The 18,666-nt window shown below is 38.9% G+C and overlaps 1 protein-coding gene across 2 annotated transcripts in view; it reads left to right on the forward strand.

Annotated features, from left to right (window-relative positions):
- Positions 1 to 7,629: 7,629 nt before the first annotated feature.
- The window catches only part of ITGBL1 (integrin subunit beta like 1), a 188,337-nt gene continuing 177,300 nt past the window's right edge, over positions 7,630 to 18,666 (forward strand). The window contains exons 1-2 of one of the 2 annotated variants that reach the window (XM_019754218.2): positions 7,630 to 7,928; positions 8,864 to 9,081. In XM_019754218.2, the coding sequence (XP_019609777.1) occupies positions 7,831 to 7,928; positions 8,864 to 9,081 (316 nt within the window). In that variant the 5' untranslated portion in view covers positions 7,630 to 7,830. The remainder of the gene's footprint in view (positions 7,929 to 8,863; positions 9,082 to 18,666) is intronic. The other variant, XM_074329504.1, reaches the window with a different exon arrangement.

Below are 18,666 nucleotides of genomic sequence, written 5' to 3' on the forward strand. Positions count from 1 at the left end.
CTGGTCAAGAGGAAAGCAGAAGGTGAAAGAAGTAGTTATCAACCGAGTCACTCACAGAAAGATAATGAGCTGCTGTCCCTTTAAAAATTGTCTGTGTCGGATAGTGGATGGGAGGAGGGGGTTTGACACTGTGTGAGGGATATAAATAATAAATGTCTAACTATTACATTGTTTTGTGCACCTGAAACAAACAAAAAAGTAATAATGGGGAAAAATAATTAATTAATTAATTTTAAAAAATTTGGCTGTGTCATTCCAGTTCTTACGCAGCTACTCAGTTATTCTTTTTGATTATTGGCCTCATTTACCCCTCTCCCTTTGCCGGAGGCAATTTAATTAATTTACACAATTTCTCTAGATTGATTACCCAGTTTATATCAAGTGAAATGTTCTACAAGATGGATTTTTTCATTATGAAAATTAGACGTTTTGCTGACAATTTTCATCATAAAAAGAAAATGTTTACAGGTTGTCTAGTCCAACAAGTTACATCAATAAGTTACATCAAAGTCCATGTAATGTCTTTTATACCTATAACTGAAGTTTTATAAGTTGCATATTATTGTGGGAAAATGCTTGGGTCTGATATAGGCTGCTCTACCGCTGTTATTATTCCCATCGTGCTTATCAGTGTCTCAGGGAACGCACTGAGGGCAAAGCCGCTGACTCAGGCACTAGCACGCGACTTGCCAAATATCTCTCGTCACCTAGACAGTCTGTCTTTAGTCTGTTCTTCCCCCCCCCCCCCCGATTTATGTAGAATAGATCCTAGTCACATTGGATTAATAGTGAAAATAATGAACTCATCAGTGTGAATAACATTTTAAAACTGAGTAGTGTATGGTATACACTGCACCAAATCCCTGAGCAGTGCGACAGTGAGGAGGAAGCTGAGTGGCTAACGCTACCGAGTGCAGCTTCGTAGACCAGCATTTGAACTTTATTTGGCACAGAGTTCAAATAAAAATGCACATAAATGAAATAATTCTTAACTTCTGAAAACTTACGCTATATAAAATAGCTCTATATAAATGCCCATTACCAGAAAACAAATTACGAGTTTTCGCCATTTCCTCCCTACTATGTGTGCAAATGTAAGCTAATATATGTATTCCTATTTTCCCCTTTATTACAGGAAGACTTTGGACAAATATTTTCTTAGAGAAAGTATACACACAGCAATTTAGAATTGGAGAGAATCAATGTTCCCTTCAACCATGCCATTTTGGAAACTGAAATTCAGAAGTTGAAGGAACCCAGCCAAGATCAAGCAGCTATGGGATGACAGAGCCAGCATCAGAAACCCTTGAACAAATAGTTCAGTGTTCTCTCCACTTGTCTGTTCCTGATTATATCGCCCCAGTTGTTATTAATTGATTAATAGCTGAGCATCACTTTAAGAATTAAGAGTCTATTAGTTAGGATAAAATAATATTGAACTAATAAATTTCTTTTCCCCTGAAGTCAGTGAAAACAACTTCTAGATTTTTCCCTAAAATTTCCCTTCAGCATCAACTAGAACTGCAAAAATACTCAGAAAACTGAAAGATTATTTCTTATCCCAGAGGCTCCTAATATTTCCAGGTGTTTTTACTACGTGGGAGGAAAAAAATGCCTTCTGGTTCTGTACTAATGTCTGGAAAAGATGTTAACTAAACACCTTTTTATTCCACAGCTCTGGCCCAGCTGAAAAGTTCTTTTTCTTGGAAATTTAAACTTATTTTTATTGCTGCCTGGGAATATTTAGCCTTCCTGAAAGCCTTGGTGTACCTTTTACTATTTGAAAACCTGGAAGCCTGCTTTTAGCTGAAAATATTATCCAAGTGGGTTTTGAGTTGAAATTGTTTTTTCCTTTTACTTGAAACTTGACTTTAAGTGAATGAACAATTAGTGTGTCACACTTATATGGATAATTTAGTAAGAGCTGTTGATTATCTGACTCTAGATTAGCTTTCTTGATTTTTTTCATAACAAATATAATTTTTTTGCTGATATTTGTGTTAGTTGTCTAAATTCATTTCAATACACTGTGTTAATTCCTTCCTTCCATTAAACCTGAATGCTGTCCTTTAGTTCTAATTGTTGAATTCAATTAAAGTGTATTAAACTTTTAAAAGTCATTCATTCATTTATTCATTCATTCAATTATTCTCTAAGCAAATATGTGTGAAGATACTACTCTGTCCTACGCAGTGGAGTTATAGCAAAGAACAAGAGAGCAAAGATCCCTGCACTCACGCAACTTGCACTTAAGTGGAGAGTGGTAGATTATACACAGTAGGTAAATAAACAGAAAAACATAATGTCAGACCCTGATAAGGGCTCCCAAAAAAATGAAACAGAATACAGGGTGCGTGATCAGGAGACCAGCTTTAGACAGAGAAGGAAGGAAAGAAGGAAGGAAGGAAGGAAGGAAGGAAGGAAGGAAGGAAGGAAGGAAGGAAGGAAGAAAGGAAATTTGAAAGGAGGAAGAAAGGAAAGCTATATGCGTACATACATACTCTTAAATAATACATAGATAAATACTTCTAAAATACTTCTTGTTCAGCCTCACACATCACATCTCTGGTTGCCTTCAATTTTTGAGTCTTTCCTGCCTTGTTGTCATGAAGCACAATGATGAAGTTGTCCAGCTCTACAATTTCCATTTAGGAGGGGTATAAAGACGTCAATACTGTTGCAAGCGGGGATTAGGGGACTGTCTTAGATCTGAGTGATCAGCCTTAAGGGAGGCTATAACTGACACACAGGGCGATTCCCAGTGAGGGGTGCACAGCTAGGGCATGAGTCCATGGGCCCTGGAGAGGTGATTTCGGTAGAGCATCCACTATGGAGGCAGTTGGAGTCCAAACATAAATCACCTTGTTTGAAATTATAGAGGACTTGAGCATTATGGTATAAACAATGGAATGCTATTAAATTATTTTTTAATAGGAAATGGATGTGATGAAATTTGTATGTCAGATCTAGGGAGCAGGGTAAGGGGTAACACACAAGGATGAGACTGAATGCAGCGAGGCCAGTTGGGAGGCTACAACCTCCCAACTGGACATGATAAAAGTAAAAGTAATGATGTTGAAGTGGGAGGCTAGATTGCTAAGAATTTGAATCAATACGATTCAGGGCTTTATTGAATTTTAGAGAAGAACCAAAGATAGCTCTCAGAATTATGGCTATTGGAATTAGGTAAAAATGATATAAAAATTGGGGGTATAGTAGAAAGAGGATCTGGTGGTATTTGGATTCATGCTGTGTCTACATGATGTCAGGAGGATACTAAAGTTTACAAATGTCATCTAACTGATACAGGATCCACTATATCACCTGAATCAATTGTTGATTCATAGGTTTATTATTCACATTGTGCATCATTTCTGATTAATTTATTAATGTCAGAAATACGTGTCGGGTATATAATATGTATGGGGCAGTGTTTTAGGTGCTGGCAGAAAGGTGTGAAAGCCCAAGTTTTACCTGGTAAACTAAGATTAATGAGGCAACTTATTAATGGGATCTTTCATAAGATTCTTGTGAATACAATGAAGACATAGGTTGATTCCAGACAACTTAAGATGCTTGTAAGTGGTTAGATTGCCTATTCAATATGTGCTGATTAAGGGACTTATTGTCTTGAAGGAAGGTCTCACCTAAGCTTGCTCCTCAGCCTAATTTTTTTTCAACCGCCTTATTAAGTATTCGCATAAAGATGGAGAAAGTGTACTCATCATATTTACTGTTTGAAGGGTGAGAGAAATATGAAAACAGTATCCACAATGATTTTGACAGTCTGGATGAAAGAGCTGAGCCTAAATAAAATTGAACAAAGATAAATATCAATTTTTATTTCGGGAAAATATACTTGTGAAAGCCCCCATTTGGAATAATGAGATGGTCAAAAGTTAACGTGACCATCAGTTTATTAGTAGAAATATAGTACATGTACTAAAATGCTGAAAGTACTAACCTGTGAGTTAGACCTGGGCAACTAGAGGCTCCTCCGTCCCTCCCCTGTCTTTGGAATGTATGTTGTTCCCACTGTTCCCACAGTGGGAGCAGTTTTCAAGGACACAGCCTTGAGAGAGCAATGTGTTGTTGACACCATCTGTATGGTGTATGTGACTGAATCCAGTTAAGGGCTCTCTATACATTTAAGATTTGGGTGGGTGGCTGTTGAGATCCGCTTGTCTCGGGTGGTTGTCTTCCTTGTGTAAGTTCCCTTCCTTATTAAGCCTGCCACCTGCCAATCTAGAAGGACCTGACTCTTTCTTTGGTCTCTCCTTGCCTTCCATGTACAGGGGCCAGTTTATGAAAAAACAATTCTATACACATTAGACCACATCTATTTTATGGTCTCAGTGGTGCATATTATGCTTTACAGACGCATCTATACCAGACAAAGCAAAAACACTTAGGAAATCATGGTATCAAAGCCTCGAAGTTGTAATACACAAGGAAGAGGTGATGTAAATGAGAATGTTTATCTTGAGAAGTGTAGAATAATGCGGTATATGGACAGGTGTGGGACTGGGGAAAACATGTATCTTAAAATATTTTCAGCAAGACTATGGTCAGGATATCAGTTTTAAATGACCTCTTGGAGTAAATCTGAAACCAACAGGTGAAAACTTCATAGCCACTTAGAAAAGGATGAGTTACCCTTAATTTTTGTGTTCTTAATGAGTCTATCTAATCATTAGTCAGTTGTGTTATATATTGTGAACAAATTTAATTTTGGACTAGATCTTGAAAAGAAATCCCTTGTTCCTGAGGTTCTGTGATTTTGTAACCTGAGGACTCAAGGACTATGTTCAAGGACTAAGATGTTTTCAATCCCTTTAAGTTTGGTTCTAGATACTGGGGGTCCTCTCTGGCATGCTCCACTGTGTGTCCTACCCACTGCCTTTTCCCCACAGCTGTCACAGGGTCTTCAGGGTTAGAGAAACTTAGGGCCTTCCACGCAGTAATTGGGCCCTACATTTGCTCTCATTGGAATGTGTGTCCTTGAGGTTTCTGCAAACTGGGAGAGGGGAGAAAGTAGGTATTTCCAAGGCATTTAGTACTTTGGCAGAAAAACAAAAACAACATTTGCTAAAGGGAGAAAATTTTAAGTTATTTCTTTTACTTTAACAGAGTTTTATGGATCCAAGACTCTACTGAGTCACCAAGTCAGCCACAATATTATTATTTCAACTTCCTGGGAATATTATTTCTGAGTCACAGTAATATAATGATCTGAATATTTAAATACATAGTCATGTAGTACACGCTATCTTTACTTCACAGCAGCACACTCTTAATGATAATATTCCTCATTGCATACCACACTGTGTGAAAACAACACAAGTTAAAAAACATGTTTTAATTCATGAAAGAAATCTTCAAACATCGACAGATCTCTATTTCACAGAAAGATCCCTATTTCACAAAAAGATCCCTATTTCACAATGCTTTTGTATTTTCCCTTAGAAAACATGACTCATTTATTAAAAGTCCCATGTTTTCATTGCAAATTCCTAGTCAGGTTTTGGAATTGATGCTTCCCATCTACTATTCCCACATTCTGAGTCTCCAAGTTTTCAGAAGTTGTCAAGAGAACCTGTTCCTACATCCTCATATTGTTACACATGGCAAAGAAGTAATGTAATGCCAGAACTTGAATGAGTGAATGTAGGTATCACCCTTAGAACCAGTCATCTGTAGCCCCAGCCCTTGTCCAGGGCTTTGCAAGGCTTGTCTAATTATGATGTGCAAATAGATTTCTCAGGTATTGTTAAAATGTACCCTGTGATTCAGTAGGTCTGGGGTTGGGGCCTGAGAACTTGCATTTCTAGCAAGTTCCTAGGTGCTGCGGCTGGTTCACAGGTCTCACTTCGAGAATGATTGCTCTAGTTACTTCCACAATCTCTCTTCCTGACACGCCCCCACCCCACAAGATGAGTAGTTCATGTGATCCAGGGAACCTGCCAAGCCCGTCTAGGTCACTCCTTCTAAACCACACTCTGGCAACCTAGGACTCCAAGAATTTCCTGCCTAGACTTCTCTCTTGCCTATGCACACCTCCCCCCAGTACAGCTGCCCCATGGTAGATTCAGCCACCAGTGTGTGCCTGTCTGTGCCTAAGCGTTGACAAAGGGTCAGCAATTTGGAGGAGGCTTAGCTGCGCGGGCTGGGATGTGCCCCAGTCAGACCCCCTCCTGGTACAGATGGAGACTGAGGAATCCAGAGAAAGGGGCTCTGTTCAGAGGATCTTCATTTGCCTTCTTGCCCCAGCCAGCAAATGTTGGGGTGGTCTTATATCTGTTGATGTAAATGATAGGGAAAAATCCAATCCTGTTATAGCTTATTCCTTATTTTAAGGCCCGAGAATCACAGCTTGGATGGTTCTATTTCACGAGGAACCATTGCATCTAAAGTGCTTTTCTTAGATCAAAGGAAGAATGCTTTCTTCTCTTTCATATAACCTTCCACAATACTTTCCCCAAATGACCACGTAATATAAGGGACAGTATGTGGGGTTTGAGGTCCCACAGATTTCAGCTGAAGTCTCACTTTAGCTTCCTGTGTGATTTTGAGCAGCTCAGTTACTTTTGAGCAAGAGGTCACTCTTTGTCCTCAATTTCTTGAACTTTAAAATGGGAATAAGAAACCTTCCCCATTCTCTTCCACCCCTTCCCCATTTCCACCCAACTGATTTCTATTCATCCTTTATCCCTTAACTCAAGTGCCACCATCCTGATTAAATCAGGTGCCTCTAGCTAATCTGGAAGTAATTGCAGTCCTTTTTCATTGCATTTGCAACCCTCTGTCCTTTTATATTTTTGTTTTTGTTTTGGTTAAATGCCCACTGGATTCCCAGATCAGGGATCATGTTTCCTTAATTCCCTGTGTCCTCTCTCTCTGTCACAGAGCCTGATACCTAACAGATGTTAAATCCATGTTTGCTAAATGAATAAAGAAATGTGTGGTTATTGTCACAACTAAAGATCAAATAGATTAAGTGATGGGCACATAGTAGGTGCTTAACAAATGACACTGATGAATTTTCAGTGCAATTGATACTGTAATCAGACATTTTGTTTTGTTTCCTCTTACTTGATTCACGGGGAAGCCTGGGGTGAATTTGAGACAACCACAATTTGAATTCCTCAAGTCAAGAAAAAAATGTGGTGTGATAAACTACTGGTTCGAACCACTAGAATCAACACGCTTTTTAAAGGCTTAAGAAATGCAAGACACAATTTAAATCAAGGGATAAAAAGTACAAGAAGAAGTTTTGTTTGTTAATTTTGCTTGCACCCCACAGCTCATATCCCAAATAGTACAGTTTCTTCAAAAGCATGTGGTGAATAATTTCCTACTCAAGTGTTCACACTGATATCACCAGCCTCCCCCTCCTCCTCCCATCTTGGGGATTATTTTATCTGTCCCTTCAATATTAGCCAGCCCAAATATTCTGCTGTCAAATATTTCTGGGGCCTGTACTTGAGGAAAGAAACGATTTTCTCAAATTTGTGAACAGGACATTTCTTTTTTAATGTCAAAATAAACCATCTGCTTGTACAACTGTTTCTAATTACTTTCCTGCCTAGACTCTCCACTTGAGGGGTTTGGCACCAGCACCCCGCCCAGAGCGGTGCCGCTGCCCAAATCCTCGCAGGCAGCTCATCAACGCACTTGCAGCTCCGGGTAGAGACCTGGACCCGCGCGCCTGAGTGTCGGTGGGTCTGTCTGCCTGGCCATCTGCTGGTGGTACCTCTCCCTCCTGCAGCCTCCCACTGTGAGCCCCACCTTGCAGAAGCACAGCTCGCCTCCACAGCCCGGGAGCCCAGCATGCGTCCTGCAGGCTTTAGGAACTTCTTGCTGCTGGCCTCCTCCCTCCTCTTCTCCGGGCTGTCAGCTGTTCCTCAAAGCTTCTCGCCATCTCTGAGGTAAGTTTGGTTTGTTATTCTTTAAGACAGACCTGCCCTGCTTTGCGTGGCAGGGCTCAAGTTTGCAGGATGGCTGCCCTCAGCCAAGAGCAGTTATGAAGTTGGACATGGGATAAACTGTTTTCAACCTGTTCCTGTTTCTACTTATATCTATCCTGTGTATTACTTTACCTCTGTCCTTTTGTTTTTACATCAGAAAAATAGAATCATTGAATAAATAAATAATTTCCTTCTATCCAATGCATATCAGGAGGAATTTCTACAATGAGTTATAGATACTCCTATGTGTATCTATATGTTTTCATAGCCTGTCAGGCAGAATTATTTCATGTGTCTGTATTACATTTTGTATTACATTTTATAGGAGACTTTGAGGTGCATTGCAAAACTAAACGTTTTAAAAGTATGGTTTATAAGCACTGCTTAATGCAACTTTGAAAAGCATTATGCCCTACCTACGCTATCATAGTATGTATAGGTATGTATAGCTCTTTCTATATATTTATGTCTTCTGTCATATAAAATAACTGCCTCTGGCCATCAGATAGCAATGGACTTTTCAATGAGAACTGAAAAGTCAGCTAAATGTCATACTTTGGACTAATTTGTATTTAATCAAAATGTGCATATAAGATTCAGTGACAAACCGCCAAGGAACAGGCTGGATCACCTCTGTCCAACTGGAAGGTGGTCCTATTACTAGGTGGGCAGGTCACCACTTAGACATTTTGGGTCATGGCCATTTCTCAGGTGATAGGCCCTGGTCAGGGATAACACAGCTCTCCTAGAGAGAGATTGGCCCCCAGAGAAATGTGGGGCCTCAGGGATTGTCTGTTGCTACCTGGGTGGACAATGGGAGGAAACATGGGCTCAGAGGAGTAAGGGCAGTGTCTGTGCCTGACCATGGCCTTGCTGTGGTTTGTCACCCCATGCAGAAGCGGGCCTGGTGCCCTGTGCAGGCTCTCCCAGGCCGAATCGGAGCGCCGGTGCCGGGCACCGGGGCAGCCCCCAGGGGGCACTCTGTGCCACGGCCGGGGCCGGTGTGACTGCGGTGTCTGCATCTGTCACGTGAGCGAGCCGGGCGTGTACTTCGGGCCCTTGTGTGAGTGCCACGAGTGGGTGTGCGAGACCTACGACGGGAGCACCTGTGCAGGTAAGAGAGGGCTCTGTCTCCTCTCCGTGACACACCGACACCCGTGGGAATGAGGAAGAACTTCCTTCTGCAGTTTTTGTCATTTCCCCTGGGACAGAAGGGTGGGGACAAATCTTTCCTCACATAGACATCAAGGAAGTTATTGCCACCCGTGAAGGTATTCTTTTGCTAGTCGTTTCCAGAAGCGTGTCTTATAATACTTTCTTCCACCCTAGGGCTGAACTTAAGTGGAAAAAATATTTGTAAGATCCATTCACTTAATTACAAGTTTCACTTGCCTCTATTTTAGCTCCTTATTACAGACTAAATCTTTCAACTTTCTCACAAATGGAGTCATTTTGATGGGCTCTTCTACCCCAAACACAAATGTTAATCATAATAGTTGCAGGACATAAGCTTGTGTTTTATTTTCACTAAGGAAACACAGAAATATTTTCCTAAATTCCAGAGGGCAGGGGGCAGGTTGTGTATGGAACTCTGATTTTCCCTCTCATATCTGACATATAGTTCACATCCATAAGTGCATATCAGAATCTGTAGCACAGAACAAATAAGCAGGCCTGTATTTATTTAGAAGCGGTTGCCTGCATATTGTTTTAGATGCTTGAAATTTTTAGCTGCAGTGGAACTTGGTATTTGTAAGAGTGGAGCGAAAATAAATTCATTTCCCTTGCACATTTTTAAGGAGTGATTTGGGTCCTGATATTGGAAAGGGTCAAGATACTTCTTCACAGAGAACACCCTTCACCTCTACCAGTTTCATATCAACATGCCATTTACTTAAAACCAAGAACCTCGATTAGGTCATTGTGAATGATACAGGAACTTCGTTAGTACAAGGGCAACACAGTGCATTCCAAACAGGGTGTGTAAAATTTGTAGGGAAAAAAAATCACAACTTATTTTACCCACAGTGTAGCTAAGAATAAGCGTCCAACACTAACACGCAGAGATCAAGAATGAGTTTATAGCAACATGTTTTTTTCTTGGCACCTGGACCCAGAAGTGCATAGAGCGAATACTTAATATTCAGGCTGTTTGGCACTGGAAAAAATAGTCCTATCAGTAATTCAGAGGGGCACAGATGTTTCTATGTGATTTGTTTACCCTGTGAAGGCTGCGGCTCAACCCTTTAAAAATAGTGAATGCCACAACTTGTTATTTTAACTTCGTCAGCCCCATAAGCTGCCGTACTATTAAGGGCAGCCCTTTGGAATGAAAGCTAAGTATTGTCTAATATTTCATTCCAAATTCAACTTCTACCTAGCTTCTCTGGATTTTATTGCCTCTGGCAAGTTCTCTTCAATATCATGACTTCTGAACACATTTTTTAAGGCATTTTGTATTGTTCTTTCATTGGAAAAGAAGTAAGATGCAGTCTTCAACCAGTGAAACTAGCTATGGGTGTCATGAGATAAAACTCCCCTATTCAAGAAGCTTCTCTGGTTCCTTTCTGCAAAATTACGCAGAGGGAATGCTGTGGTATATAGTGCTCCTGTTTATCTCCCAGGGAAAGTGAGTTGTTGTTTACCCGTAACATCTTAGTCACTGCATTCTTTCCTCCCAGATACAATATGCAGCACTGAGTCATCCATGGTTTTGTTTGCTTATGTGTGCATTCCTGTAGAAGGCGAACTGCTTCACTGTATTTCAAGGCTGAATGAAACAACTGTGTTCATTTTCCATTCTCATCATTCTGATTGACACCCCTCGAGGTCTATGCTACAGGGCCTGGTACAGAATCTGCTCCTGTGAGTGCTCTGTTTGCCTGGCCAGTGAGGAAATCCTTACACACAGCCAATCCGGCTGCCTTGCCAGCTTGCCTGCTTGTTCTGTGCTTTAAGTGTAGCTTCTCAATTCCATCTTCAAGAAATAGTTGCAATATCATAGCTAGTAAGACAAACATAGTAGGCTGTCTTTTATGTTTTTATGTGCACCGGGGCCTTCACCTCTATAATGTTTCTGTAGGTCTTTCTAGAAATACAATAGCTTCCAGGGACCTCCCCAACCTCTGTGAAGAAAACGAAATCCTGCTCTGGTAGTGTATCATTGAATGGCTAAAACTATGGGCCCTGGAGGAAATTTTCCAGGATTTAAATCCCAGCCCCACTACCTAACAGCTGTGTCAACTTGCAAAGTTACTTAAACTTCCTGAGCCTTGATTTCATCATATGTAAAATGGGATAATAACTAACTACATTACAGAATTGTTGTGGTGAGCTTTACTGTATGTAACACACTTAGAATAGTGTTTTGCACAAAGTCAGTGCTCAATAAATATTAATATGTATATATGTATATAACAATATTATTACAGAAATGCACAGAAGATGAGCTAGTATGGATAGACAGATGGATGGATAGATGGAGAGAAGGCTAGAAAGATAGATAGATAGATAGATAGATAGATAGATAGATAGATAGATAGATAGATGTGAATAGAAAGATAGATGGATGGATAGATAGATATAGATATAGAGGTAGAGATAGAGGTAGAGAGATAGAGATAGAGATATAGCCTGGTTTTGTGCTTGTTGAACATTTGACGCAGTGAAAGCAATTTAGTTTTCTTAGTGTAGTCTGGCCTGTTGTTATTGATCCAAAGCTCAAAAGGTTGAGCAAGGATAGCTATTTTGGCCCAGCCTCAGAGCAGCTGTATTAGATACACCATGCCCTTTTAAAGTTAAGTCCACTGGGATTCTAACACTGTGAATCACAAGAAACATACTTATTTTAGTTTGAGCTGGTTGAAGGTGATTATGTTTACGTGATCACAAGTGGTCTATTTCTTCCAGTGTCTACTTGTTCATGGCACATACATCGTCCTTAGACTTCCATAGCATAAAGCCTGGCCCAACAATTATTCCTGTGGGTATAATGTTCTAATAAGGAGTAACCAAATTTTGGTGATATATGTCTTTGAGAATAGTAAAATGTTTGGTTACATAAAAACATACTTTCAGTTAATATTTCAAGGCATCTCTGGAAACCCTCTTGAACAGCTATGATTTCACTTAAAATATTGGTTTGTTAAAAATCTTTTCTAATCACTTTTGATTTTGAGAAATATATATATATATATATATATATATATATATATCGCTTAAAAGAGTTGCAGTTTTAGTAACTAGGAAGAACTAACTGAATTCAATTTAGCAAACACTTATGAAGTGCTGTATATCTCTGTTTGCTGTTGAAGGGCATATAAAGTTGAGGAACACATGACAGCTTTCCATTGAGTAGGGAGGTTAAGAGAAATACCAAATACCTATAATGCAAAGCAGGACATACTTCCTATAAATTTCTATGAGGGTTCTATTACGGCAGGAATTTAATATTGTGGTTAAGAGTTCTTGAGAAAGAGGCAACACTTGACATAAATCTTCTGGGAGGTTTTTAATTCAAAACGGGGGCTGTTGAAATTGTGACTGAATCAAAATTTAAGTAAAGGTTTAGAGACAGAAAAACATGTGGGTATATTTAGGGAATAGTGAAGGATTCTAGGTTTGGCTTGGCTGGATCTTAGGGCTGTGGGGAAAGTAGAAGGCATATTGAGAGTTACAGTTGGGCATATGGAAATGAAGATTGTGCTCAGTTAAATAGCATATAGGAGCTATGAAGTGGCTGAATATGGGCGTCATATTTAGTGGCTCATGAAAAGTAATGTGGTGCCTGAGGGCATGGCAGGTTTGGGTAGACATTTGATCAGGAGGAACTCAGTTTAGATGCCATTTAAATTATAGTCGTACTGTGAGAAAATAAGGATAGAATATTATGAATTTTAAACACTGTTGAAAGGAAGAATCAATACAATTTAGTACCCAAGGAGGAGTAAGATGGTAAGTCATTAACTGGGACTATGGTAGAGCTGATGAAATAAAGAAGTCAGGATTAAGAACCATGTAATTCCTAATCAATGTTTAAAAGTTCTTAGTACAGAATACACTTATTTTTGTCTGGAATTTCTGTGAAATGAACAATTATTGCTAGCAGAATAAGAGTCTGGACTTTACTGACAGGAGATCTGGGACTAGATGGGAAACTAGTCTGAATTGTTAACTTAGGTTAACTTGTTTTGTATCATTAACTCTGAGCCAGTCATTTGATTTCTCTGAAACTAAGTTTTTTTTCATGGAACAAAAATGGGAAAAACAACACAATACAAAACAAAATTAAAAAAAAAATCTCACTTTCACAAGGTTTTGAGTATTTAGTAAATAGTAATGAATGATCTGGAGGCATTAGAGGTGGGGTTGTATAATCACAGGAATGTAAACAATACAAGTTTGAAGAGTGATTATTTAAATTCTTAAAACTTCCAGTTTTACAACTCTTCTCCCTTCTTAGAGCTAAATGTGGCTAAAAAGATGTAAATAGCGAGCTGACTCTCAATGAGGTATTTCTTTTGCATGTGTACCTTCCTTGCTGTCTGGAATGCACCTGGAGTTCCAGCAGCCCTTTTGAATCAAGAGATAAATGTGGCGGCCATTTATGAGGATGCTGAGCCACCAGACAGGAACCTAGCTTTTTTAGAGACCTTGTGGAGCTGCCACACCAGCCCTGGACTGCTTGCTTATAGACTGCTTTTGTACATAAGAAAAATAAACTTATGTCTTGTTTGCCCTGTCATTTTGGAGTTTTCTATTATTGGTAGCTAAATGCAACCCTATTTAAAATAATGCTTTTATTCAGAAAGTTCAAATCCATTAAAATAGGGCAAGAGTAGAATATACATAGTGGTTGAGAGCTTGAGCTCATTAGCCCAGTAGGGCTGGGCTCCATGCCAGTTTACTTACTACGTGGACTTCAGCGATTTGGGTAAACTCTGCAAGACTCAGTTTGCTCACATCTAAAATGGGGTATAAGTACAATAACACTCTGGGGAAGGTTATTGCTAAGTTAAGATAACACACATGAAGCACTTAATAGAATAACTGACACATAAATATCACTCTAAATGTCAGCTATCATTACTGTTGTTCTTAAACCTAGAATCCTAGAATCTCTAAGGGAATTCGTCTAAGAAAAAAAGGAACATGTCTTTGCTCTAAATGTATTACTAGTAACTAAGTGACCAGTTATGGACATATATTCCCTGTACCTCTTAATATGGTCAACATATACCCCTTTTTTGCCTAGCAGTTTTTAGGAAGTTATTGTGTGTAGGAAATGGTAGTGTAATATTTAAACAACTGGTTACTAGAAATGAAATTACGAGAGAGAATACAAAAATTGTTTACATATTTAAATACTTAATTTAAAAATATATATATATATATTTAAATAAATATATATATAAATATATATATTATAAAATATATATAAAATATATAAAAACATATATTATATATTTAAAAGTTATTAAAGCAATGCATGTTTGCTACAAAGAGCCAAACATCATATATGTGTGAATAAAAATTAATGCAGTGGGGTTGCATTTTCATAGAGAACAGGTTCTACATTAGCACAAAGATCAGACATTTGAAGTGTAAATATTGCCTTGACAAATCTCTTTAGGAAGGCTCCGTCCATGTTTGAGTTCATTACACAATCTCTTAGTTAATCTAGCTCAGTAAATACTAATAAATAAGTGTTTACTTCATGGCTGGAAGATATTTTTGGTTTTTGGCTGGGTATTAGATGAAAGTTAGCTGGATTGTTCTTTTGGGGCCACTCAGCTTGGTGAGATGCTTACACCAGGGGATACACACCAAAAACCTCAGCCCACGGAGGTAATATCACTTTCACACTCCCATTTCACTCCCATGTGGGGCCTCCATTCACTGAATGGAATGACAGAATCTCTACACTATTGAAATTATTATTCCACCTCCCTTTATTGCCTAATATATACCTTATATGCACATATAATTGAATTCAAGTAAGTTTAATATGTGGGTGATGTGATTCCCCTTTAGTCTGAGTCTTATTCATAGCTTCCAGAGTTAATATTGAATTCAGGGTATATACTTCCATATTTCCCATGGTTATATAAATATGTGTGCTATAAACACACACACACATAAACACACATGCACAGCCATGTTTTTTTCCCTCTCTTGCTTTTTCTTTGAGACTATATCATGGCCTTCATTCTAGTTTAATAGTATGCATGATTAAGCATTCTAATAGGCATGTGATGTCATATAATATGGATGTATTACTTTATTAAACTATTTTCCTGTTACTGCACATTCTGGATGTTTCCAGTTATTGTTGTGCATTTTATTTTTTGATATAGGAGGATTTTAAACAGTATTTTCAAACTCCAATTTAAAATTGTATACACACATTCATACACATACATGCACACAGCTCCCTAGCACTCTGGCTCTTGCATAGAGTAGTTGGGTTCCAAGGCACAAGGGAGGGAGTCGCCAGCCAACAGATATATTAATAAAAGTATCTTCATACGTTGATGATCTTGGCAAAGGGAAACTTCAAATCAGGTGGAACTGGGAGATTTGAAGCCTCTGTCCTTAGGGAAATTTGGATTTCAAGCCTTGTCTGGGATTCAAGGTCAAGAGTCACCGTTGAGAAGGGGGGGATGTATAGTACTGCTGGTACTGAGAGTTCCAGTGGGGTTTTCCATGACATATTTAGGCCCCCACATGGGTAAATTCTCAAGCTATTTCTCATTAACTCTTAAATTGATAAAGACAGAGAGCTGCAAGAAGATTGCAAATCTCATTTTCTTTGGAAAAGAGTGCTTTATCTTTCAAGGATCACATTTCCTGGCAAATAAGAAACTATATTTTGGAATAGGACTCATTCTTCTGTCTGTTCTAAATCATCTTACTTAAGGCTGGGTAGAAGAATGATGGCTTTATAAAGGGAAAAGAAAAATAAGACCTTTATAAGGGTTCTCACTGGCTTGACCTTGTGTCACCCCATCCTAATTTGTGAGGTAAGGTAAGTTCCTACGCCAAGAGTCCTGTCATCCTAATTCATAGTCGCTAGTTCAAACATCAAATTATTCCAAGTGAATAGCTACCCACTGTACTTTCCTGTTTCATTATTGTATCTGCATGCTTCCTAGAATATGGCAGGCTAAAAAATATTTTTAAAAAGAGGTCAATGAGTTTTGGTATTGCTTAGAAACTTCTCTTACAGCAGGGCATTACCTGTAAATTTGTTCTTTAGTCAGTTGGGGAGAGTAAGGAGCCAAAATCAGAAAATCAAAACATGGTAAATGTATTTTCTAATTGGTTAGTACTGCTTTTTCAAAGCTATCATTTTCTGCTGTGCAAAATAGTTAGACAAAACTACTTATTTTTTTAAACAAAATGACTTGGCCATTTAGGCGTTCTCCTCTCCAAAACACAAAAGACAAGTTACAGTCTCTTTTTTTTTTTTTGCTTTCTTGGTCAACACCATTAGTTATATAAGCTCCAAGAGCAATCTTAACATGAAAATAATTCATTTATTTTAAGAAAGAAAATATTTGGTTTGTTAGTAATGCAATGGATAGATTTTTCTCAATTGCTGCTTGAATGGATTGGAGCCTTAAATTAATGTTGCGTTAGTAATACAAGAGAATAATGGAAAAATATCTACTTATATCCAAGTGTGCTTTGCTGGAAAATATTTTCTTACACATGAATTCATTCAATTCTCATATAATTGTTAAGAGATAGTTAAAATTATTATTGTCCAAGTATCATACTAAGTAACCCTGAGAATAAATCTGTCCTCTAAATCATTAGACAGCTTCTCCTCAAACCTATTAACATTGTCCTGAAACCACATATTTAGGGAAAACGTTTTCATGAAATTGGAGTCCTGAAATTAGAACATACTTTTTAGGAACTTCATTTATACACTTAAAAATATATATTCTGCAGATTTTTTTCATAGAAAAGCAGATTTAGACTCTCATTTCTGTCTTATGTCAAAGAAGTACACATAAAAGCTCAAATACTGAGCAGAACACATTATTCATTTAGCATCAAAAGAAGTCCAGGTAACAAAAATTACAGGGACTAAATTACTTGTTATACCAACAAAAAGCATTTCTCTCAGCTGTAATTGAAATTCTTAGAGTGATTGCATTTAGCACTAACTGTTATCCAAATAAGGATTCTCCAGAATCAGCAATGGGAAAAACTCTTCCATAACCTTTGTTTTTCCTTGTCTATAAAAATGAAAGAAAAGGTAGATAGGAGAGTTGAATATGTATATATTTGTTACTTTCGTAGATATTAACTAGTGTTATTTTGTGTATCATATATTTTGGCTATTAATAAATCACATTAGAGATTATCTTTTGCTCTTATGAAATTCATAATGTGAAATATAAAAATTCAAATTCATGAAAATGTTAATCTATGTATAGCTCTTTTGAGAACATGGAAATGTGAATTAATAGAAATGCATGGTGAAGGAGGAAAGGTGTCTATAGAAAACTGAACAGGTGGCCATCTTGCTTTCGTAAAGGGAAGGACCACCTGAGAATGATACCAGCACAGAGGGAAATAAGCAAAGTCAAGAGGTCAAAAGAGAAGATTCCTGATGACATCATCGAACACCCAGAAAGAAGGCAACGTGCTATGTGATCAACCAACACCACCCTGCCATAAAGGAGAAATGGACAAGGTAGCTGAGTGTTCAAAGCCAAGGGAAGAGGAGAGAAAGAAGAGCAGTGCATGCAAAGGTGCAGAGTTGCTCTTACTAAGTCCAAGTACTACATCATTTTACGCTTCTTAAACTGGAGGATGTGTTGCCCCAATTCTGTGCAGGGAGGACGCAAAACAGTGTATCCAATACATCTATCTGAAGCATCAAGTTTATTACAAGATTTGGAAGAAACAAGTACCTTAATAAAAACTGTCTCCCTCCCACAAACATGGAAGAAAATAAGAGCAGGGAAGAGGAGAAGGGCCCCAGGAAAAACAGTCCAGCCTCTGAAGTTTCACCCAGGTGAGGGCCAAATGGTGGGCCTACAGCTAGGGGGGCCCCTTCTCTTGTCCCATAGGGGCCTCTAGTCCATCCTCCAAGCTCACTAGGAGTTGTGCATATGATGCTTCTGAAGGCCACAGAAATGCCAGGTACCCTCCTGATGTGAATCCCATGCAGAGAATGCCACAGCAGTTTACATACCTCCATGGTGTGCTGCACCAAGTTCTCTCACCCAGGCTTCCTTGCACAAGGAGTTTGTACTTCTTGCAATACTGCCACCTGCAGCAGTTTGCATTCAGTCTCTGGCCAATCATCCCCACCACATGGCTGTGCTCCCTGGAACCCAACATATTTGAGTTCAACATTTAAAACGCAGGGAGCCAGGCTTGACCTTCCTGGAGTCTTTGATTGTAGCTCTGCCTTGGCCATCCACAGTTTAAATGTGCTCTACTCTGTTCCATTTTCCATGTGCCTCTTGGATGGCCTAAGGCAGAGCCCTCTTAAAATAAAGTCCAGGAACCTCCTAGCCACCTGCTGATGTCTCTGGCTGGTTCTCTCTTGTTCCACTATTGTTACTGCTGCTGCTGGTGCTGTGGATGGTGCTGTGGAAGGAGGGGGCATCCCCAGTGTTGTATTGGGGGTTCTCAACTCCAGGTTGGCTGGAGGACTAGTAGCTCTTTGCCCTTC

Source organism: Rhinolophus sinicus, linkage group LG04 (assembly GCF_036562045.2).
Source record: "Rhinolophus sinicus isolate RSC01 linkage group LG04, ASM3656204v1, whole genome shotgun sequence".
NCBI classification, from domain to species: domain Eukaryota; kingdom Metazoa; phylum Chordata; class Mammalia; order Chiroptera; family Rhinolophidae; genus Rhinolophus; species Rhinolophus sinicus.